The sequence below is a fragment of the Ciona intestinalis genome, unplaced genomic scaffold, assembly GCF_000224145.3.
Source record: "Ciona intestinalis unplaced genomic scaffold, KH HT000076.2, whole genome shotgun sequence".
Lineage (NCBI taxonomy): Eukaryota > Metazoa > Chordata > Ascidiacea > Phlebobranchia > Cionidae > Ciona > Ciona intestinalis.
The window spans coordinates 343,801-368,153 of NW_004190398.2; the positions used below are offsets into that span (position 1 = coordinate 343,801).

General features: G+C 30.5%; 1 protein-coding gene and 1 long non-coding RNA gene across 4 annotated transcripts in view; one reads left to right on the plus strand and one right to left on the minus strand.

Moving 5' to 3' along the window:
* The window catches only part of LOC778669 (low-density lipoprotein receptor-related protein 6), a 34,602-nt gene that overhangs the window by 5,939 nt on the left and 4,310 nt on the right, over positions 1-24,353 (minus strand). For all 3 annotated transcript variants that reach the window (XM_026838386.1, XM_018815487.2, XM_026838387.1), the window contains exons 6-23: positions 15,060-15,191; positions 14,041-14,241; positions 12,250-12,418; positions 11,030-11,163; positions 10,822-10,957; positions 9,994-10,204; positions 6,736-6,969; positions 5,944-6,170; positions 5,372-5,562; positions 4,792-4,936; positions 3,760-3,956; positions 3,185-3,357; positions 2,774-2,983; positions 2,068-2,198; positions 1,467-1,616; positions 850-994; positions 507-630; positions 45-164 (exon numbers count right to left, since the gene is read on the minus strand). In XM_026838386.1, the coding sequence (XP_026694187.1) occupies positions 45-164; positions 507-630; positions 850-994; positions 1,467-1,616; positions 2,068-2,198; positions 2,774-2,983; positions 3,185-3,357; positions 3,760-3,956; positions 4,792-4,936; positions 5,372-5,562; positions 5,944-6,170; positions 6,736-6,969; positions 9,994-10,204; positions 10,822-10,957; positions 11,030-11,163; positions 12,250-12,418; positions 14,041-14,241; positions 15,060-15,191 (3,030 nt within the window). The remainder of the gene's footprint in view (positions 1-44; positions 165-506; positions 631-849; positions 995-1,466; positions 1,617-2,067; positions 2,199-2,773; positions 2,984-3,184; positions 3,358-3,759; positions 3,957-4,791; positions 4,937-5,371; positions 5,563-5,943; positions 6,171-6,735; positions 6,970-9,993; positions 10,205-10,821; positions 10,958-11,029; positions 11,164-12,249; positions 12,419-14,040; positions 14,242-15,059; positions 15,192-24,353) is intronic.
* LOC113475012 lies at positions 16,134-23,217 on the plus strand. The gene is made up of 2 exons (XR_003396748.1): positions 16,134-21,393; positions 21,533-23,217. It is a non-coding gene; the product is annotated as an uncharacterized LOC113475012 (long non-coding RNA).

The following is a 24,353-nucleotide window of genomic DNA, read 5'->3' on the forward strand; positions in this document are numbered from 1 at the left end:
CAATTAAGCCTAAAAATAAACAAACAAAAAAACACAAAACTTACCACATTTGGAATCTTCTATCACAGCAAGATGTGTGGGGCACGAACACCGTGTCACCCCGGTAACTTGTGGCACGCAGATATGTGAACAACCCCCATTATCAGTGAAACATGGGTGTTGTACTGTGGAGGGGCATTGTTAACAAACAAAATAAATTCATAAAAAAAAAAATGTTTTTAATAAATAAAAATAATGCTTCTAAAACGAAAAATAATGAAAAATAATACTTTTATGATAATCTGAAATGACAGGTTGACAGCTTAAACGATATGTGGTAGTTTAAAAAGAATTAAATTATTTTTTTGCATGTGAAATTTGCTCTTGGCTAAACACATTTCAGAAAAAAATTTCATTAATTTCTCTGCTTGAATAAAGATAACACAAAAAAGTTTAAAAAGTAATAAAAAATAATATAAAACTTAACATAAAAATCATAAAATTAATATCATGTTTCTATGACTTACATCGGTCACCAAGATTGATAAGCTTGGCTGCAGCGATCGCTTTTAAGTTTCGGACTCGACTTTGAATAATTCGTCGATTTGAACCGTCGATTTTATTCGCTCCACTGATCACACCAACATCAATCTATGACATCATAATTAGCATTATTAAAAAAAAAAATTTTCAAAATTTAAAAATCAAAATGTTTTGTATTTATTTTTTTTTCGGTTTTTATATTTTTTATATTTAAATTTCTGTTTTACTAATAAATTTGCCTCATACAAAAAAAACTACTTTATAAAAAATGACCAAAAGTACATAAAAATCGCTAAAATAAATTAAAAAAAAACTTAAAATATGAACCTGAGAGTCCACCCAATAGATGGAATCACCAAACACAGCTAAACCAACTGGTTGACTTATACTGTTCTCAATAAGCGTGGTACGATGGCTTCCATCGGTATTTGACCATTCTATAACCTCACGATCCGGATCAGACCAGTATAATCTGGTTTGGGTGAAAATAAGTTAAATAGAAAATTTAAAAAAAATTTTTTCAATTTTTCTAAATAAAAATCACAGAAAAATTTGTTGAATTTTTTAATTTTTTTAAAACTATGAAAAATTCTGGATCAGAGCAGTTTAATCTGGTTTGGGTGAAAATGAGTTTAATAGAAAAAAAAAATTAATAAAAATTACAGAAAGTTAAGAATCAAATCAGTATAATGTGAAATTTCGTTTTATATATTGTATTACCAAATACGTTTGAATTTTCTGATTAAAAATTACCAAAAAATGCATTTTTTATTATTACCTATTTTTAATGAAATACATCAATGTACTAAACAAAAATTAAAAAATATAAAAATCTGATCGATAAAAAAAATAACTGAAAAAAAACAAGAAATCTATAAAAAAAACAAATTCAAATTTAATTTTTTTAAAACTTTTTGCTAAAAAAAACTTATAAAAATTGTCACCTTTTAGATTGTGAGTCTACTACCATAGCTGAAACGTTGTGTAAATTATGACTGAATAATTCAATGCAATCAGATCCGTCTAAAGCAGATTGTAGAATCTTAAATCTGCATGACTTTGTGTCATGGCATGTGTTACTGAAGTATATGCGCCTGTGAAAAAAATTAATAATTTTTTTTTTGATAAAATTTGAAAAACTGGACTTTGAAACAGAATTGAAAAAAAAATTATTACAAAAATTGGTCACTTAAATTATTTATATTTTGTTTATAACGATTTAATTAAATTTTTTTTTTTTTTTTCATAATTTATTCATATTACTTGTTTAAAAATTTCTGAATTGGGGCAAACGCTTGGGTTTTTAGATGTTTTTGTAAACAAGGTGTAATATATAATATTAGAATGAATTTATGAAAAAAATCAATCGTTGTATTTATTAATTTAGTTAAATTCTATCGAAAAGTACGGTGGCAAATGCCACCGAACTCAAATGATTAATTTCTGTAGCAAATATTTGTTTAACAGATTTTACATTATGTGGCAAATGCATTTTGCCACCGTAAATTTCTATGACCAAAAACCAAGCAATACGAATCAGCTTACCCTTTCATGGAGTCTATTGTAATTTTCCTTGGCATAATATCAATGTATTTTCCATTTCCCACCCCTTGTGCATTGAGTTTACCAGATAATACAGTCCCAATCATGGTCCCATTTAAATTCATCATTTGGATCTAAAATATGTTTGCATTAGATATGTGTACAGGAATATGGTAGTTATTCCATAGTTCTCTGGCAAAAAATTGTGGGTGTAACTTTAGAGGTGTCGTTTTTAGGGGGACAGGAGTTTAAACTAAATGAATATTTTACAAAAAAAATGCTAAATATGTTTGATTCTGAAAATCTACACCTCGTGCCAGCTTACGAATTACCCAGTTTGTTACTTTGTGGGTGATTATATTTTAGCTTTTTTTTAGTTTTTTTGATGTGTGGCTGATAATTTGGACAACCCATTAGTAACCACTGGGTTGGAGCAATTGCCGTTAAGTGCCTTGCCCAAATACGCCTACAATGGTAGCAAAGACATTATAAAAGAAAACGGCACCGTGGCTCAGTGGTTTAGGCGCCTGCATCGAAAACGACAAAAACCAAAGTGTCACTGGTTTTATGCTCGACGACAATACTAACACTGATCGACGTATGTGTCCTTGAGCACCTAATGGGCCAAATCTGACCTAAATCCCAGGTCCTTGAGAAGGACCTCACCCACAAAGAATAAAAAAATATAAAATTCAAAACAAAAACTTACGGAATTAGACAGAGAGTCTGTCCAGTACAAATGTCTTGTGTAGGGTTCCACAGCTAAATCATGGGGTCGATTTGACCCGTTTGAACCCCTATTTGCGACGAGAACTCTCGCATCTGTGCCATTGTCTCGGCAACTCTTTATTTCACCGGTGGCGCAGTCGATCCAGTATATTGTGCGTTCTATTGGGTCGTAGTCAATTGAGCAGGCATCCTGAAGAGGTAAAATTGACCATTTTTAACTTACATAAATGAAATTTAACTTTTTTTTTAATTTATACAATTTTTTTATATTAAATTTTAAATTTATTTTTACTTTTTTAAATTTTAGTTTTGAATTTAAACTTTAAAAAAAAATTATTCAAGAAAATTGTTATTCGTTCATTCATTCATTGATCGATTGATTTTAAATCACCTTCAGCCCTTTAATGGGTAACACGGCGTCAGGCGTTGGTTTTGCATTCTCGTCGTAAACTGCTCGCTGGTCAATCTCAGCCCCGGGAATTACCCCTAGGACCCCTTCGGAGGATTCGAACACAATACGGGAAATATATGAAGTCTGGCTCACCAATAGGAAATTTAATGGGGCTGGGAAGTAAATGAATGAAATTTACGACTGTTTTGTATATTAGTTAAAAATAAATATTGTTTTTACGGGTATTAAAGGTATTTTTCAACCGATAACAATTTTTTGTATAACTTTTTTTGGTAAAAAAACGTCATATTTTTATTAGTCAAATGAGAGAAACCAATTTATGAATGTTTGCTTTTTTTCTGAATTTTATCCGAAAAATTAGAAAGTAATTCTGAAAGTAAAATGTTAATTTTTGTTTTTTTTGTTAGAAAAATTAGAAAGCAGTTTTAAAGGTAAAATATTAGTACGTAAAACAATTAACAAAAATAAAAAAAACTTTTTTAAAAAAGAAAGGAAAAGTATGTAAATCTATTTTTTAGATGTTTAATATGAATGAATTTTGAATTAGTTCTTACCAACACATGAAGAATTATCCAATAGATTTAACGTGTAATGGGCAGGGCACTCGCAAGTGTAGTTTCCCCCTGGAAGACTTAAACATAGGTATTGGCACCCCCCGTTATCACGTGAACATGATGTGACACCGATTTGACGTGATGCGTGAAACACCAACATATCATCAATAGAACCGAGACCAGTCTCGATTATTCTCCTGTGAAACGGAAATTTACAGAAAATTTACGGGAAAAATATTAAATGCAGAATTTTCGTGGAATTAAATAATTTTTGGAAAATTAATAAAAGTTTTTGTATTTCAAAATAAAATATATGATCTTTCCGTGGCCAAAATATCTCATAGCGTGTCATGCTGTAGGACCTTAACCATACAGAATGAAATTCATAAAAATCCACCAAAAATACAAAAAACCCTATTAAAAAAAAAAAAATTCTAAAAAATCCTAAAAATCCCTACATTTCTTACCTACTTAATCTATGCAATTTATTTGGAGGGACCTCAGCCAATACAGAATAAAAATTCAAAAATTCCACCAAAAAATATCAAAATTATAATAATTTCTGACCTGCTTAATCTATGCAATTTATTTGATAAGACCTCCAGGATAAAAATATATAAAATCCACCAAAAAATACCAAAATTATAATTTCTGACCTGCTCGCTCCGTGCAATTTATTTGACAGGACCTCACTCATACAGAATAAAAATTCAAAAATTCCACCAAAAAATATCAAAGTTATAATAATTTCTGACCTGCTTAATCTGTGCAATTTATTAGATAAGACCTCCAAGATAAAAATATATAAAATCCACCAAAAAATACCAAAATTATAATTTCTGACCTGCTTAATCTATGCAATTTAATTGATAAGACCTCCAGGATAAAAATATATAAAATCCACCAAAAAATACCAAAATTATAATTTCTGACCTGCTCGCTCCGTGCAATTTATTTGACAGAACCTCACTCATACAGAATAAAAATTCAAAAATTCCACCAAAAAATATCAAAATTATAATAATTTCTGACCTGCTCGCTCCGTGCAATTTATTTGCTCTTTGTATGGTCTTCTGTTTGCTATCTGCCCAATACACATGTTCTCCATATAATGTTAAACTTGAAATAACATTTCCTGGTTCGTCAGCTACATTGATTACTTCAATCAAGTTTCTGCCTGTTTATAAAATGCGCAAATATATTAAAATTGCAAAAAATGTACATAGAAAATTATGAAGTTTAACAAAAATACAAATATATAATTAAAAAATAATAAAATGGGCAAATATATTAAAATTGCAAAAAATCCTTTCCAGTTACAATCTGTACATCAAGAATTATGAAGTTCAAAAAATGTCAAATGTTTGAACAATAGTAAAAAATGCAAGTAGTAAATATGCAATCAAATCTTTTTCATTCTCTCAGATTTATAAATTAATTTTTTTAATTTTTAACTTACCAATTTTTACAAGTTTTTAAAGTTTTTTCCTAGTCTTAAAACATTCCGTCCAGAAAATTGTTTAAAAAAATTTAACCTAATTTTCCATAAAAATGATAAATTCCCTCATAAAGACCATAACTCAACCTGTATACCCACAACCACAATACCTACCTTCCATATCGGAAGACATGATCATATTACTGTCATAATCCACCCAATAAATCCTTCTATCCTCGTAATCTATAGTAAGGGAACTAGCGCGTCCAACGTCCCCGATTTGTGTCAATCGTACCACGTTGGAACCATCCAGATTTGCGCGTTTTATGCACGTGTCTGTGCCCCACTCTGACCAGTATATGTACCTGTTTAAAACATGTTTGGAATTTCGTTAAAAAGTTAAAAAATGTTTTATCAGAAAAAATTGAAATAAATTTTTTAACAAACTAGCTTTAGAAGCAGCTTTTAAAAATACTTTTATACAAGTATTGTTTTATTACAAAATAAAAACAGTTTTTTACATTAAATGTATTTTTTTATAAACTAGAAAATAATTTGAAAAAAAAATATATAAATGAAAAAATGAATACAAAAGAACTGAAAACACATTTTTAAATAGAAATTTTCGAACCCAAACATACTTTTTAACAAAACAGAAAGAAAAAAAAAAGAAAAAAAATTTCTTAACAACAAATTATCAATCAATACAAAAAAAATATTTTTTTTAAAATAGAAATTCTCTTCACCCATTGGCTGGATCCATGGCGATACACGCAGGTGAATCCAATCCCTGCCATATGATTGGTCGCCTGCTTGTCCCGTCCATACGAGCAACTTCGATCCGATTGGCTTGAGCGTCAGCCCAGAACACATTGCGTCCGATCCAGTCAACCGCGACCCCTTGTAAGATCTCTATGCCGATATCTATGAATCTCTCAACGTTGGACCCGTTCATAAAAGCACGCGAGATTGTCTGAAAAAAAGTTAGAAAAAAATGAAAAATTAAATAAGTAATTTTTTTCTTATCGGAAAAAAAATGGAAAAAATAAAAAAGGAAAAAAAAACATTTTTCTGTGGATAACAAAAATAATATTGTTTCTTAGAGTTAGGTCTATAGATTGCTATAGGTGTGCAGAGCAGGTTTGCTACTTCTGGGATAGAAAAAAGAGTGTTTTTGTGTGTTTTTTACGGTTTACAATTGTAAAGGTTAAATTTTTAGTGAATATTAGGTTTGATAGAAATTACATTCTGTTGAGTTTAAAGTATTCATAATTTCGAATCGGGGTTTCCAACTCTATGATACAGGGGCAAGTGATTTCTTTATATGGCTCTGAAATTGCCCATAATATTACATGTACTATGTTTAGGGTATACCCAATGCATGTAATAAAATTCTATTCTACATGGCCAAGGTCCTACAGCGTGACACGCCATGGGACATGAAATTTAGGCAAAAGTTTGCCTATTACCTCACTGTTATAGAGAAAAGTGTACAAAAAAGTCATGACATTTGTCTTTTTAATACATATAAAACGTACCATGTCTCTTGTATTTGTCCAATACACCATACTATCATCTACTGAGAAATCAAGTAAGTAAGCTTCAACGGGTTTGTTGAATGGAAGGGACTTGTCGTTTTGTGCAGTGTCGAGAGAAATCTCTTTAATTCCGCCAACTTTTGGTAGTGAATAGAGAAGGTAAGCTTCAGGTACCACGCACTGGTGACTGTTGATCGCTAATTCGAGACCAGTTGGGCAACTGCACCTCGGACCCTGGGGTAGAAAAAACAGTATTAGTTTTTATTTTTTAAATTAATAAAAAAAAAAAAAATTTTTACAAACTGCTAATAAAATGCCATTAAAAATGCTAGTAATTTTATTTTTATTGTCGCTATTTTTTACAAACTGTTAATAAATGTTGTAAAAAAAGCTAGTAAAGTTTTTTGAGTGGGGTAAAAAACACAATATTAATATTTTTTTCTAAATTAAAAAAAATCGCTTTTTTTGCAAACTGGAAATAAAATTTGAAACAAGATTAAAAAAAAAATTTTTAAATGCACAGAATAGGATTTTAAGCACAGGAAACATATTATAAAATATAAACTTTAAAAAAATTTAATCTTTTCTCGGAGGGAAAACCTGAAACAACAAAACCAGTGATGCATGACAATGCTGGGTGTGCGAATATGAAGTAATCAGATTAAGAGCAATTATTTACACTTATTCTTCAAAACAAAGCAAATAACAAGTCACCCACAATGCCAGTGTTGCCAGGTTATTATTTACAGTGTTGCCAGACTATTTTTGCAGTGCTGTCAATTAGTTTTACAGTGTTGCTAATTATTTTTTTACAGTGTTGTCAGATTATTTTTCAAGTGTTGCTAAATTATTTTTTACAGTGTTGCCAGATTATTTTCCAAGTGTTGCTAAATTATTTTTTACAGTGTTACCAGATTGTTTTTACAGTGTTGCCAGATTGGTTTTACAGTATTGCCAGTTTATTTTTCACAGTGTTGCTCAAAAATGTTTTACAGTGATGCGAGATTATTTTTTACCCTGTTGCCAGATGCTAATGTAAACATTTTATCAGTGTTTTTAAAAATAGTGAAACCAATTTATTTTCATTTTATTTAATCTATTACGTATTTTCAACATAAAATTGAAATTTTACAGTTACTAAAAAATAATATCAAAATAAATACAACCATTTTTTCTTACACACATTTCCGCCAGAAAAGATTAAAAATCCCACCGCAAAAAAATCCAAATTTAGCATAAATTATGTATTTCCTGCCCTGCGGTCTAACAGGGTGTTGGTAATAGGTTTGTTCTTGTTTGGTCACAAGCCACTCCACGTGTAATAACAACACACAAAAATAGGCCGCATTAAGCCACAGTTGGCGGCTGAAAGCAACAGCAAATCAAAACATAACCCCTACGCAGGATAGGTCACAATTTTGACTAAAATCTGGATGTTTTTTTTTAAGTAATTGGTTAAAAAAATTTGGGGGCATTTTTCTGTAAAGCTATTCTAATATAGCAGTATTTTTAATTGAGAAATACCTTCAATTTTAATCAATCTAGCAAGGTATTTAACATAAGGTGTCTGACTGCAGTGTTACAACACTGGTTGGATACTCTCATAAAAGACTAAAATGGGCTTTCTGGGGGTAATGGGCCAAATCTGGCCTAAAAGGACCTCACCCATAATGAATAAAAACAGTAAATAACTAACATATTATACATGGAAAAAATTAAAATTTATACACTTTAATACCATAATCAGAGGGTACTAGGCCAATCTTAATATAAATTAATGCAATATAAGCGAAAAAAACCCCCACATAAAATAAATCACTACAATTGCGCGCCGTTTAAACGTTATCAACTGTATTTGTAAACTAACTCATGGTTTACAAATATACATTGATAACACACTAGATAAAAAAACGGGAAATCTCCTGACTTATTTAGAAAAGCTATACCCTAACAGCCCATTTTTACCTAATTTTTAAAACATGGGTGACATCACAGTTTCACATATGTTTTGCACTCTATAAGCAGTTTTACCCTTATGTTAGTCGTTTATTCAAAGAAGTAGTCAAATTATACACCATTTGCCACATTAATTAATGAGGTTCCTAATGTTTGACAACTATGTGACAATATGTGTAACTGCATTTTAACAATGTCACCTATAGTTCACTAAAAAATGTAAAAACGAGAAGTTTATAAATATGATTATAGACGGTCACCAATTTTCATAAACTACAAAATATAATGCTCAAAAAATAGAATGCATAATGAAAAATAATAATTTTGTGCTATTATAAAAAAAAAAACACTTTTGTGTTTATGATTAAAAAATGATAACTAGTTCAATTTTTAGCTTAAAACCGCAACAAAAAATTCTTATTTTTTTGTTAAAACGGAAAAAATTAAGCTCATTTGATCGGAAAAAAATGTGTGGACACACAAGTATTTCACCCTTTAACTGTTTTTGCATCACAAAAGCTATTATGATGTAACTATTCTCTGTGGGTTAGTATTTAAACATGTAAAATTTTGAATTTATTATTTCATATTTTTGTTGTATTTTCTTCTTTTTTATATACTTTTTAATAATTTTCAAATTTCATTGTATAAATATTTTTTAATAATTTTATCTTTTTAATAATTTTTCAATTTTGTTTTAATATACAATTTTTATTTTTTTTAATACGTTCTTTTTTTACTGTTATTTTAATGAACAGTGAATACATAAAGTGTGATTGATTATGTTTTCCATATAATTAAGACAGATAGCTGTATATGGACCATAAATAATAGTTTGCACGAATTATGATGTATATGCTCATTATACGGGCAAGTTTTGTGGTTTTACAAAAATCCAAATTTTCTTTTTCACTTTCGTGCTAACTCAAATACAGTATTTTCAAATCCAGAGCATATTATTAAGCTAAACGATCTATCGAAAAAACTAAACTTGGTTTTATAGTACAAGATACGAAAAGTCTTAAATTGTTACTTTACTAAATAGTTCTATTTTCTTTATTATAAAAAAAAATAAAAAAAAGTTAAAACAGATTATGCAAAGCTTTTGAATTTAACCCAAACTTAAAAAGATAAAAACTATCTATAAAAAAATACTAAAATAAACCCACTAAAACACAATTTACTAAATAAACATAAAGAAAGTGCCTTCAAATAAGTTAAAACCTACAAAAATAACCCTTGAAAGATCGCCGTAAAGGATTAAAACCCCCACCCCACCAAAAAAATCACACAAATACTTACCTCTGGTGTATATAGACACAAATGTGAGCAACCCCCGTTATTTCTTGCACAAGGATTAGTTCCTGGTAAAGGTGTCATACCAGTGGCCTTCACCCCCATTAGGTTAGGAAGTTGATCTATGAGTATTTCCCTGGATCTCGGATCACCAATTCGCATTCGTTCAATTCTTCTTCTTTGCCAGTCAGCCCAGTAGAGATAGTTGCCAAGAATGCTGTTTTAAAGTTTAAGGCTGGGTTTAGTAGTCTAAAATGGAGAAGCAATATATATATTATAGTAGGGTGGGGGGAGGAGACCCTTTTTATTCTATTTTTTGTCACATTTGGTAATAAACAAGGAACATTCAAAGAAATATAAAACCGTATCCTTACAACTTTTATAGATCGTTGTTATTTGTTTAAAACACGATCAGGATATTTGGATATTATGTGCTAAAGGTGTCTCATCTTCCCTCACCCTACTATATATAATAATGTGGGATAAGATGGGATACTGTAGGCACCTAAATCCAAAACTTTATTGTTGTTTTTTTACAAAAAAAAAAATTTTTTTTACAAAAAACAACAATCTTTTAGTGTCCTGTGGTCAAATTAAATATATAACATCCGTGTATTTTTATACACCACACACATATGGTGTATTAAACACCTTATGCTCACTGTCAAGGTATAACATGGGTGTCTTCTTATACCCCAGACACACATGGTGTAATCATACACCTCATGCTCACTGCCAAGTTATAACATGGGTGTCTTCTTATACACCAGACACACATGGTGAATTTTTACACCTCATGCTTAAATAGAACAACAAAATAATATAAATAAATACCTGAATCCAAATATGTGTGGTATCTTCCCGGACACCAACATCTTCCTCTGTGTCCCGTCAAGCTTGATCCGCTCAATTTTATCGAGCGATGCGTCGGCCCAATACAGCCAGCCATGGGTGTGGTCAATTGCTAAACCTGGTGGAATAAAATAGAAACAAAACTTTAAAAATGATCACTAATCTAAAAAAGGTAATAAAATCAAATTACCGTTTGGCCATTTTAGGTGTTTTCTTACGAACAAAATTCTGTTTGTGCCGTCCATTTCGACACGTTCTATCTTGGGGTTTTCTCCCCAGTCGGTCCAGTAGAAATAGCCAGCAGTTGGATCGACCACGATTGCTCTATGTAAAAAAAATATTTTAGAAAAAAAAAAAATATATATATATATATGTTTTTACAGAACTTTCTTACAAAAATTAATTTGGTAAAATTATATGTTTTTGACTTTTTCACAAAAAGTATTTTAGTAAAAAAACATATTTTTTGGAATTTTTTTTTACGAACTTTGAACAAAAAATTTTTTAAACAGTACTGACTAGTTTGGTACGCGTACCGTCCAAAGAATGCTACTTTTAAGTATATTATCATTCGTTATGCTAAATATAATAAAAAAATAAAAAAGGAAATAGTGAAATTTACAAAAACAATGTTAAAATAAAATTCCAAAATTGTACGCCAGCGCTTAACAACACAGCTGTGATAATAACATGGGGGTAAAATTGAGGGCAATAAATTTAAAAACTGGCAATAAATTTTAGCCTATGATGTCATAAAGGAAGTTATGATGTCATAGGATTTGGATCAGTAGAACTGCTTGTGGTTCATTTTTTTTTGTACTTAAAAGTTAATATTTTATAAACTAACACGGCTGTTCTGTTTTATACAACTGGTGCCGATTTTGTTAACACAAAAATAAATATGGGCAATTGTTTTGGAATGATTTAATTTTTAGTTTACAATTTAGAAGCTGACAATTTAGACAACTTCTGTAAAGAACCTATATAAAGATAAAAACTTATATTTATATATATAAAGAAAAAAACAAGGATGTTTTGTTTTATAGACCTCTTACCCGCTTACAAGTTACCACATAAATAACTAACAAAAAAACATTTAAAATCACAATTTTGTTTTATTTCAAAAAAAAACAACACAAATGTTTTGTTTTATACACTTTTTGCCTACTTACAAGTTACCACATAAAAACTAACAAAAATTATATAAAATCAATTTTTTTTTAATAACACGAATGTTCTGTTTCGTACACCTTTTGCCCGCTTGGAATTTACCACAAAAAAAACTAACAAAAATCATTCAAAATCACAATTTTAATTTAAAAAAAAAGTTATAACTCAAATGTTTTGTTTCATACACCTCTTGCCTGCTTACAAGTTACCACAGAAAAAAAACAAAAAAAATAAAATCACCTTGGTTCGTCAATCTCAGTTTCGATAAGAATTCTCCGGGATGTCCCATTAAGCCGTGCCACTGCTACATAGTTTCTACCCGTATCTGTCCAATACAAGTTCCTTGCAACCCAATCTATTGCCATGCCATCCGACTGCTCCAAGTTTTCTGTGATAATTGCTTCAGAACCTGAAAAAAAGACCCAGGTTAAAAATGGTGTTTCAATTAATAAAAAAATATTCAGTAATATTGTAAAAAAAAAACAGTTACACTCATAGTTGTGGAGAATTTTTGACAAAATCTGGAGTGACTTTGTTTAAATACAGTTACACTCATAGTTGTAAAGAATTTTTAACAAAATCTGGGGTGACATTGTTAAAATACAGTTACACTCATAGTTGTAATATATTTTCCAAAATCAGGGGTGACATTGTTAAAATACAAGCTTTCTCTGATTTGCTTCAGAACCTAAAAAAAGATCCAGGTAAAAAATGGTGTGTAAATTATTAGGTGAAATGTATTTAAATATACACACAAAAACCAATTGGTGTTGTGTTTTTTTAAATTTTAAAGAAACTCTGGAGTGACATTGTTAAAATACAGTTACACTCATAGTTGTAAAAGATTTTAACAAAATCTGGGGTGACATTGTTAAAATACAGTTACACTCATAGTTGTAAAAACTAGGGAACCTCATTTATTAGAGCAAAAATTAATGCATGTCAAACCATATAATTACTAAAGTTGAAGAATTGTCTATACTAGTAATGTTTTGTATTTAAATCGAATTACAAAACACAATTAGTCACTATAAGTTTAAAGGCATACAAATTTTTAGGCCTTTTTATGACTAATGCCAGTCCTACTTTGAGTTAGTCAAAGGTATTTTTAAGCCCTATTATAGAGTCCACAATTTTTCATGCTAACTTGTTATAAAATAAATCGAAACATGTTTTCCAGACACAAAACATTCGCGTAATAACAAAGTTATTTTAACATGGGTGGGGTTCATATGCGTGACCATTACATGTCAAGTTGAGTGTTAAATTTCATGATTTTCAATACAAAAGTGGAAAAAGAGAAATGTCTGTATTGTGCAATTAACGTTCCATTAAAACAAGCAATGGGATAGTATATTAGAAAAAAATGTTGTTGTAATATTTAGAAGTTTTTTTTTTGTTTTTACTTTTGAAAAAAAAAATTGTTAAGTTTTTATGAAAAAAATATTGTTACAGTTTTTTTTTGGTAAAGAAAATTTTGTTAAAGTTTCAAAAAAAAAACTTAAAAAATAAAAAATTTAAAGTTTTTTTGTACCAATGGTTCATTTACCATCTGGCCAAACATCAGCAGGGTAATTCTATTTCTAATATTACGTAACACCTGGTAGTTACACCAGCAGAACAAGCAAAAAGGTGTGGCAACACATTGTTTAAAAAGCTGCGACAACTGATTAAAAATCTAAATATTAAAAAAAAAATCAAAAACATGAATATTTAAATTTCAAAATACAACTTACGATTACCGTACAGAAAATACACCAAATGCCTAACCCAAACTGCTCAAATCATGATTGTATTTAGCACTATAGGTTACACACCATAACATACACCATAAGGCATACTTTCTAAGTTTCTATACTATACGAGTGAGGTCGTAAGTCAGGTCACTGCATGGGAGTTGAAATTTGGCCAAACCTGGCCCATTAACCTATACCTTTATACTTAAATTTAAAGCATTTCTGTTACCAGTACCTTAAGACAAAAAATTTTTTTTGTACTTTAGACAGAAAAACGTTCTTTACATAGAAATACCTGTGCCGTTAAGATGACATCTGAGAATTGCTTTTCTGTCTTCATCCGTCCAGTACACAAACTTATCCACTGGGTCGTAATCCACTGTGACTGCATTCAGCACTGTCTTTACAGGCAGTAGTACATCCGTATGGTCATCAGTGTCGAGCGAAATCATTCGAATGTCTGTTCTTCGTGCAAGCAGAAGGATCTGGTCTGGACCTATGAAATAAAAATTATTGAAACACACACACACTAACAGTGGCGCAGTCAGGGGGTTTCGGGGGTCGTGACCCCTTTTTAAACCCCCCAAATAATGTTTCTTAAAAAAATTTTAAAAAAAATTTAATTTTTTTCATTAAAACCTACCCCTTATTTTTTTTTTGGCTGCGCCACTGCACATACACACATATATATATATATATATATATATATATATATATTATATAGAAATACTTTTTATAGAGGGATACAATGAGCATTGATTCTGATGGCTTTTCCTATATATTTTTCAGGTTTTAAAAACAAAGTAAAAATGACTATTTATTAAAATACATACAGAGTAGAAAAAGATTTATAAAAAACTAAATAATTTAAGCATTGATAACTAAACTATATATATTTTATCGGTTTTTTAAAAATGTTAAAGAATATTATACAAAAATTAATGAAATATATATATAGGGAAAAGTTTATGTCAAACTAATTAATTTGAGCTTTGATAATTAAACTATATATATATATACATATATATTTTATCGGTCTTCAAAAATGTTTAAGAAAAAACAAAATTATACAAAATTGTATGAAACATATATTATATTTACATTATTATATTTGGCAAAAATTTAGGACAAATGAGCTTCGATAATTAAACTATATATTTTATTCATTTTCAAAAATATTTTATAAAGGATATTTTTGTACAAAAATAATTAAATATAATTGCAAAAAATGTATGACACACTGATTGATCTGAGTTTTTATATTAAAAGTTGTCATTTATGTTTAAGGTGTGTCTAAATGGGTCAATGGCTTACCGTGTTTACATGTTTTTCGGTCCTTCATGATTTGGACCCCGGTCGGGCACGCACACTTGTAATATGGGGGCTTGGGTGAGAGGAGACATAAGTGTGAGCATCCACCATTCGTGGAACCACACGGATTAGGACCTGTCAATCAAACCAGGATTAAATCGAGAGAAAAAATGTTAATACAGCAGCTAGTATTATAACTAGTTCAGTTTATGATGTTTGGTAAACAATTAGGCGGCCATGGATTGTAACCCTGCACTTTGCTAGGACCACCCAGATTGCACTTTTAGGTCAAACAATAATAATTGGCAGACGCTAACTAGGTAGGGAAGAAGTGCCTTGGCATTGGTGTGTGGTCTGCAGTAGCTATACTTGCAGCTCAAAATTGGCTTGCCTTGCTGTGCACCTAAACACTAGCTTTTTCCGGTTTAGAGTGGTTTTAACTTGTTTACAGTGACAGCATTGTGGGTCAATTGAGAAAATCTCTTTAAACAGTTTTTAATTAAAAAGCATGAACCACTGTATGTAATATGCACACAGAGCAATTAGCGCTTGTGGGGATAATCCTATAAAGTGCGACAAACAAAACGTCAAATTTGTGTGAATACAAAACACTGTAACGACAGTAACGAGAACAAAGTTTATGAAACTAGCAGCAAAATCTGTACAAACAAAAAGAACGTGTGGCTACGTGTCAAAGTTCCACTAACACAGTTTACAAGTGCAACAGATACAAGTGGTGTGAAAACATATAGGTAACGGGATGTTATGTGTATCTACAACTGCAGGTAGTCAACTGTCATATTAGCATATATACATTACATTGGTCACAGTGCGATTTTGAAAGAGGTAACTGTAAAATAGGAGACCCACTCTATAAAAATACAGACACGTGCACAACTTTTTCTATGCATTATAGTTTTACATATGGTTTTAAATGTAAACTTGAACTGTACAAAAAATATATAGTAGGGTGGGGGAAGATGGGACACATTTTGCATGTAATAAAATATCCTGAATGTGTTTTAACAATTAACACCAGTCTATGGGAGTCGTGAGAATACGGTTTTAAAAAATGCTCTTTGTTTTATTACAGAACTATAAATGGATACCTACAGTTAAAAACACAAACTAGATAATGTTTTTGTAAAAGAAACATGTATATTCAAGTGCTTTTACAGGTAACTAAAAAAATTGAGACCTTTAGTTTAAAATACAAAAAAATGCTTTTAAATAATTTCTCTGTAAAAATTTTTTAAAGTTACTTAACTCCACTGTTTGCTGTGGTTTTGCTTTGTTTACGTGATTTGCCAATTATCCTGATTTTCAAATCACTCACAAGAGTTTAATGACAAGAAAGAAAACTTATATTGGATAAATAACTCAAGTAAATGAGACATGTTAATTAGATGATAAAAACAAAGTATTAATTAAGGGGGAAATATTTTACAGCAAATTTCTATGAAAATGGTTTACTAATTTTAAGAGATAAATTGTTTTATTTAGGTTGAAATATGGTTTATGGTATAAAGAATTTATTGTTATATGGGTTTTTGGAGTATTGGTGAATAAAAACGTTGTTGACAATTTAATCTGGTTGATTTTTCAGCTGCATTGTTTAACATCTATGTTAAATTGTGTTATTTCTGTGTGATGGCTATTTATGTTTTTGTGTGAAATGTAGTTTCGGAAATCCGGTCGTTATGGGTGTTAAAGGGTGAAGCATTGGTGTATGCCAAACTCTTGTTTAATGTTTTAAATGCAGGACTCCAGGAGCATATAATAGTAAAAAATAAAGAAGAATAAAATGACAGCGAAACCTAAACAAAAAATAAACAATATCACAAAAACAGGAAAACCGCCAAACTTGTCGTTTAATGTTTTAAATACAGGACTTCAGCAGCATATAATAGTAAAAATAAACAAAAAAGAAACAAGATGAAATAACAGGAAAAACAAACAAAAAATAAACAATATCATAATAACAGGGAACCTAAACAATTGTGGGTAAGCAAAAATAAACAATTGTGTAAATGAAAAAATCTACACTATACAGTTGAGGGCTTAAGAAAACTCTCAGTCTGTCTGTCGTCATACAGCGTCACCTTAGTGACCCCCCTTAATGATTAGCGGGGCGGCGCATTCCCTTTCACGGTTAAGCGCACGTGGCGATGACCGATAGCAAATCGAGGCAGGAAGTAGGGGGTCGTGGTCAATAAATTTAAAAGACAATTTTTTTCTTTTTTTTTAGTTTCAGTCAAGGATGCCTCAAAAGGGGTCAACACACCACGATTTCTTTTAAATAAATGAAATCATGATTTCTTTTAAATAAACTAGCAGGTCAAATTTCTTTTATATTTACTAAAAGAGGTGTATGTTTCTGAATGGAGAAAGTAACACTAGTTTTTTAGGGGAATTTATCCATTTGTACTGAATTTTAGTGATTTTTAAATAATTTTTTATTTTTGGCTCATGATATTTTTTAAAATTATAACAATTTTTTTGGGATAAATTTATCGATTTGAATTGAATTTTATTTATTATTGAATAATTTCAATATTTTCGGCTTGACATACTTTTTCTAATAAATTTCAAATATTAAATAATAATAACCCACATTAAAAACATACAATTTTATCGAAAACTTATACACTTGCTGTTTTTCTAAAGCTCTTAAATTGTAGTTTAGAGTTAAAATTTAGAATTTTGAACATCAACAACCCTATTGATCGGTAATTTGAACCTGGCCATATTATTTACTTGCCAGTTTCTAACCTCATATGACAGTGGGCATTGTTATGTAACAATACACCATTGGAATGTAATAATTAGCAATGCTTATAAGCAGATACAAAAATAAGCCATGGGCTTTTAGAGGGTGCCTATTATACTCATGGGTGACTGGGTAACAAATGGACATTTATGTTTCGGTTTTAAATAACAATTATTCTTGTTGTTTTAGATTATACACGCAGTCTATTTGCGATATATAAAAAAAAATTAAAAAAAATTTAATATAAAAAAATTAAACATTTTAGTATAAAAAAAATGTTTCGTTACATTTAATTTAGACAACACAAAATTACAAATTTTCTTCAATCAAAATGGAAATTCCAGTTTAAAGACAAGAAATCCTATAAACAAATAAAAAAAATTATTAAAAATATTAATTTTTTCTTCGACCAAAATTAGAAAAGAAATCCCATATGAAATGGAATATTCCCCAAAAACATTTTTTTTATTAAAAATATCAAAAGCTTTACGTTTATTAGGTAAATCCAGATCAACCAATAAAGTGCGAGTAATTAGGCTGGCTTGCGGGTAGGGTTTATGACACAACAAACATCCTATACCTCATTTAACCCAACGACAAATATTGGCTATGAGGTGAAACTTGTGGCGGAGGTTATTAAATTGAGATTCCTAACTTGTGCAAATAGGAAATCATTTTACAACAGAATTTGCTGTTTAAACTGAGAGAATGGAATGCAATTATAACAAATTACTTCTGAAAGAAACCATTGTTCTCGCACGGAATTCAACGGCACAATAAAATAATGAATTAAAAAAAAGGAATTTTTCTGTAGTTTAATCACTGCTAAATGATAGATCTTGTTAAAGTTGTTATTTGCTTTCAACGCAAAATTAAAAAGCTATTGTTCACCCAAAATTGCAACAATTCAAACACACAATCAGTTAAAGATCTCTTTTTTTACATAGAATGATATTGATAACTGCTAAACAGTAGGTCTTGTTATTTGCTTACAATTCAAAATTATAAATTACTTCTGAAAAAGCTATTGTTCTCCCAAAATTGCACGAATTCAAAGACATAATGAATTAAAAAGACCTGAATTTTATACGTAGTTTTAACTGTTAAACATAAACAGTAGGTCTTGTTATTCGCTATAGGCTCAAAATTATATCTTAGGCAAACTGTCTGTCAAAAATGACGCACAGAAAAGCTGCAAATCCTAGCTGTTAAGTTATCATCCGGTTTAGAGCAGATTTATCCTGTTTAAGCTGGTTTTTACCGGTAATTAATTTCAGTAGCTTAGAAATTGTCTTGGTAATGTCAAGTTAAATTAAACGTGAAATGACCAGGCTAATTTTGTGAAGCAATTAATGCTAAATTTATCTTTACTACGTATGTGGCCACTTTGCTTTACATATTTTGAAATTAGATAAAAAGGTTAACTTTACAGTTTGTGGCCAAAAACTGGCCGGTTGGTCTAAAATAGGCATATTGTGTTTTAAATTAAGTAAGATGAAAGGAAAAAAACGAAGTGCTAACGGAAGTTTGTGGTATTTATATAAGTATTCGGAAAACGCGATAATACCATGCTATTGCGCTGTGGTTTGACTATTGAGCAGTACAAAGCAGTTGGCCCAAAATTCAATATTAATAATTGAAATTCCAACTGTGATTTTTAAGAGTGGAGAAGGTAGAAAACGTGAGACAGTGAATTTAATTTAAAGTTGTTTTTCCGTGACTATGCATTTATTAGAATGTCCAATACTAAAAAAGTCGTGTATCTTTCGTCACTAGGTAATCTACCTTAAACACGCACGCCAGGGCCATGAAACGCACATTTAAGCATAGATCATTCAACAGACTGCAGGGCACGGATAGAAAACATTAAAAATTTGAGCTCTGAAGTGTCAGGCACTTGACTTTTACACTGCGATTAAAATTCCTAGTTTCAATTGCCCCCTTCCTTTAAAATAAACGCACAAAATCAGTTGGTAGGTGCTTGAAATTTGGCAGAAACTTTGATTTGGAAACCTATGGCTCAATGAAAATCGTTGCAAAACGACAAAACAAGCACGCAATTGGACAATAGGATTTCAATTAAGCCAATCAAAACTATAAATTGGTCAATTCGAAGCCAGGTTGTTTGGGCAATTTTACACAGGTTAATATAAAAAAGACCAAAAAAATTTAAACTTTAAAATTGCAATTTTTAAAAGGATACTTTACCACAATGAATGTTTTTGGTAACAAATTTTAACTTCAAATTATTAAAATTTTCTGCTGTGAAATACAGCGCACCAGAAACCCATAATTTTGCAGACTTTAGCTAAGCGTGCAGTTTTAATTGGTGGAATCGAATACACCTTTGGTTTGCAAGTGCTAAAGGTTGGGACCAAATCAATATTTCTGTGACAAGTTTAAGCTACAAATGCAACTTGTTATATAATCTAAGGTGTGCAGGGGGAAATATAAAACTGTATTTTTAGGTCGGAGGTTTTTGTGGAAGGTTTAAGCCCAGGGTCACTTCTTAACTTACAGGTGGGGTAGGGAGAGGTAATAGGGGGGTATGTGGTAGGGTTAGGGGGTTAAAATTTTTTTTGCCAATTTTGCAAATTTATACAAATACAAGTATATATAGTAGGATGGGGGAAGATGGGACACCTTATCATTCTATTTTCTCGTACATTTTATTAGTAAACGAAAATTTAAAGAATTATAATATCTTGTGCTCGCAACTTTTATAGACTGTTGTTAATTGTTTAAAACACGACCAGGATATTTATATATTTTGTGCTAAAGGTGTCCCATCTTCCCCCACCCCACTATCTATATACTTTCATATTAAATATAGAAATATAAATTTTAAGAACAAATCATATTTTATTATTAATAACAAATCATATTAAGTTTTGTACAAAATTCCAATGAACTTGAGAAACTATGAAAGTATTACAATTAGGTGTTAAACAATTCAATGAACATTTAAAATGCATAGTCGCCACTAAAGAATGCGCTACTGAAAAAATATATTAAAATTTAAATAACAAAAAATTAGGGGCAGTAACACACTAATAAAACGTCTTTTACATTTCTGCAAAATAGCGTTTTTATGGTGTTCTACGTGCGAATGGTGTTATTGTTTTCGCACGCACAAAAGCAGTTCATATAAACAAGAGGGAAAATAGCATTGAAGATAAACCATGTGTAACCATATCTACAGTCAGACCATGTTGGTAATGGGGGCAGATTTTTTGCATTTTTTTTAAAACATGGCAGTCTTCCAAACACTATGTCCTGAAATCCACATTTTGCGTTCCTGGTATTTGTAACTGGTTAATATTACGTTAGAAAACTTAGCATAACGCTAAAACGTGAATTATATACATAGGATTTTAAGGTTATAAGAAACAGTACAGTTAGAAACAAATACACTTGGCAGACTTATACAGAAATCATTTTTTTAAATGACGTTTTAGTCAATCAAAAAATTGATGGCATGAAATTACTGACAGAATGATCTTGAATCTTAATCAAAATAATTATATATAGAATCCCACGACCACAAAAGGCAGAACACACAAAAAGGTGACGATTTTTTTTAAATGATGTTTTAGTCCAACAAAATATTGATGGCATGAAATTACTGACAAAATGATCTTGAATCTTGATCAGAATAATTATATATAGCATCCCACGACTACAAAAGGCAGAACACACAAAAAAGCAGTAACCACTGCACCAAAGAGTGTATATACCTAGGGAAATAATGCGTGCGAATGCCAAACCGATGGTGGCAGCAGTTTTCTCTAGGGGTTTGTGGTTCGTATGAAGACACAGGAATAGATAGGTCATGCTAAAGGTGAAATCCAGATAGAGAATTGGCCGCAAAACACAGGTTTGCAAAGAGTGACATTATAAAGAGAAATTGACTGAATGGTTTTATTGTTATTTATTTTTTTCAAAACTGATATGAACAAAAAACTATTGGCGAAAATACTTTTAGGTAACTTTTACATACTAGTGGTCTTTACGTAGATTTTACAGAGTAATTTTAAAACGCATTTTTTAGCATTATAATACTAATGTATTAACAAAAATACTTTTAGGTAACTTTTACATAGTAGTGTGCCTTCTTTTTAAAACTTTTACAAAGCAATTTTCAACCGCATTTTTTCAGCATCAGGCTATAATACCAATGTGAACATAAATCCATTAATGAAATAATGTTTTAGATTAGCATAGAATCATTTTCCAGCCAAAATCGCTTGCCTATCTAAACCAGTTTAGAAAATATCTCGTTGGTGGGTGCAATTTTGAAACATTGCATCGAAAACAAATTTTTAGGCATTAAGTTGAAAAAGAGATTGATACGAGGTGGACAGTTTGCTGGATTGCTCACGAATGATCGTTGTAACTTGAGCTCGCAAAGCTGGAGGCCACAGCGTAATTATAATAAAAGAGATGGGTTGTTTATGCAAGGGATTTGCTCAGTGTTGCGCGGCACATTTTTTTTAAAAAAAAAACAACTTTTTTTTTCCAAAAAAAATTGCAAAACGATGCGGCAACAGTAATATGCCTGCAGGGAATTTTAGTTTTTAAAAAATTTGTTTTGTTTTTTCCCTTTTTTTAGTTTCAAACACAATAAACTGAGTTGTGTTTAAATATCAGTAATAGAAGCTGAGAAAATCAGTTTCATGTTTTTTTTCAAAAAACTTGGCTTTTAAGTTTTATTTTATTTTTTACCACACAGTAAACACTGAGTTGTGTTAAAATACCACTAATAAAAGCTGAAAAAATCGGACCAATGTTTTTTTCTTCAAAAACTTGGCTTTTGAATTTTATTTTTATTTTTTAACATACACTAAACAGTGAATTGTGTTTAAATATCACTAATAAAAGCTGAGAAAATCAGTTTAACTGCAAGCTTTATTCATCGAATGACTAGACTTATGAGGTTACTCATGTATGGAGTGATTCATGGTTTGGATTGAATTCGATTGATGAACGTTATGTGGTAAGTAGTGTTGATATAAATGCCTCTGAAGTTATTTTGGTCATGAAGAGCGTTTATACAATTTCAGTCAAAATTTTGCGGCATTTTAAATGTTTAAGCAACTGAATTAAATTTGCCATTATAAATTACCTAAACAATTTATTTTTGTAAAAAAAAATTAAATTTCCCTTTTTTTAAAAAGTAAACATTAAGTCAGAAATTTTTCAGTTTAAATCTGGAAACACTGGGAAAAGTGAAACGGCAACACTGCTACTCATTTTCAGATTATAGTGGGCCGGATAACTACTCTAGTAAAGGTAAGTGAGCAGCCAACTCTGCACAATAGGAGCAACACATCAAAGACCATTGAAAGCAGTGATGCGCAACGAAATTATGATATCATTTCCTGACTAAAACTAACAGAAAAGTTAACTGGCAGCATGACACAATCAATGTCATGCTAACATTAAATTTACATACCATCAAAACAAACACAGATACCAATAGTAATAGAACAAACACAAGTGTCAGATCTCAGATGGGCATATATTAAGGTTTTCTTAAGAATAAACCCCAAACCAAAGGAATTGTACTTTGGTCATAAGTCGATGTAATAGGATAAAATCCAAGCGGTGGTAGGGTGGGGTAAATTCAGCTACTAGCTTCACCACAAAACAGACAATAGGCAAAAGACTTCCCTTGATTTTCTACTCCAAACGTTTTAAAAACATGTTTGGGAAAGGTAAAACACAAATATATATATATATTTTGGTTTTATAAATTCAATTTTGGCCTAAAACCAAATTTCTGTATTTATAAGTTTGAATTAATTATCATTAAAATCTGGCAACACTGTGAAAAAAATGTTTGGAAACACTGGCACGAATACAATTTCATTATGGCTTGATAAAGCAACTTCAGAGTGATCACAAATAGAATATGGGCCCTGGGTCTACTGAAAGCTAGGCTACCAAATGATGAAGTGGTTAACAAATATTTGCTGTGTGGGCACTGCACAATGGAAAAAAATATGACGATTTTTATAACACTAGAATTCCTCACATTTAGAAGCAACTATAACATATCACATCTACCTACTACTATTTACTATCTTACATTTTAGGTTTTCAAAATGGGTGAAATGTAGGATAAAAAAAAGTACTCGGAAATAGGTTAATTTTTATGGCCTATGTACAGTGTACACAATCCATTAAATTTAATGTTTTGATGGCACAGTAATCACAAACAGATTAAACAAACAACAAGATTATCCTGGACTCATATCTCTATCAAATAACTTGCTCAACCAAATGTGTATTTTATGATAAAACTTTTGGAATACGAACAGTGAGAAAGATATATTCTGAGCAATCTGAAATTTGACGCCCAAATGAAGAATTTAAGGAGTTCAAAACATTTTGCATTACTTACAAAATAGCTAAAAATTCTAAAAACTGCCTCAGAAACTTAGACCACAGGAATACACACAGCAGTTAAACCACAATATTACACACAAATAATGTTACAGTTTCCACCCATATTTTAAAGCTAT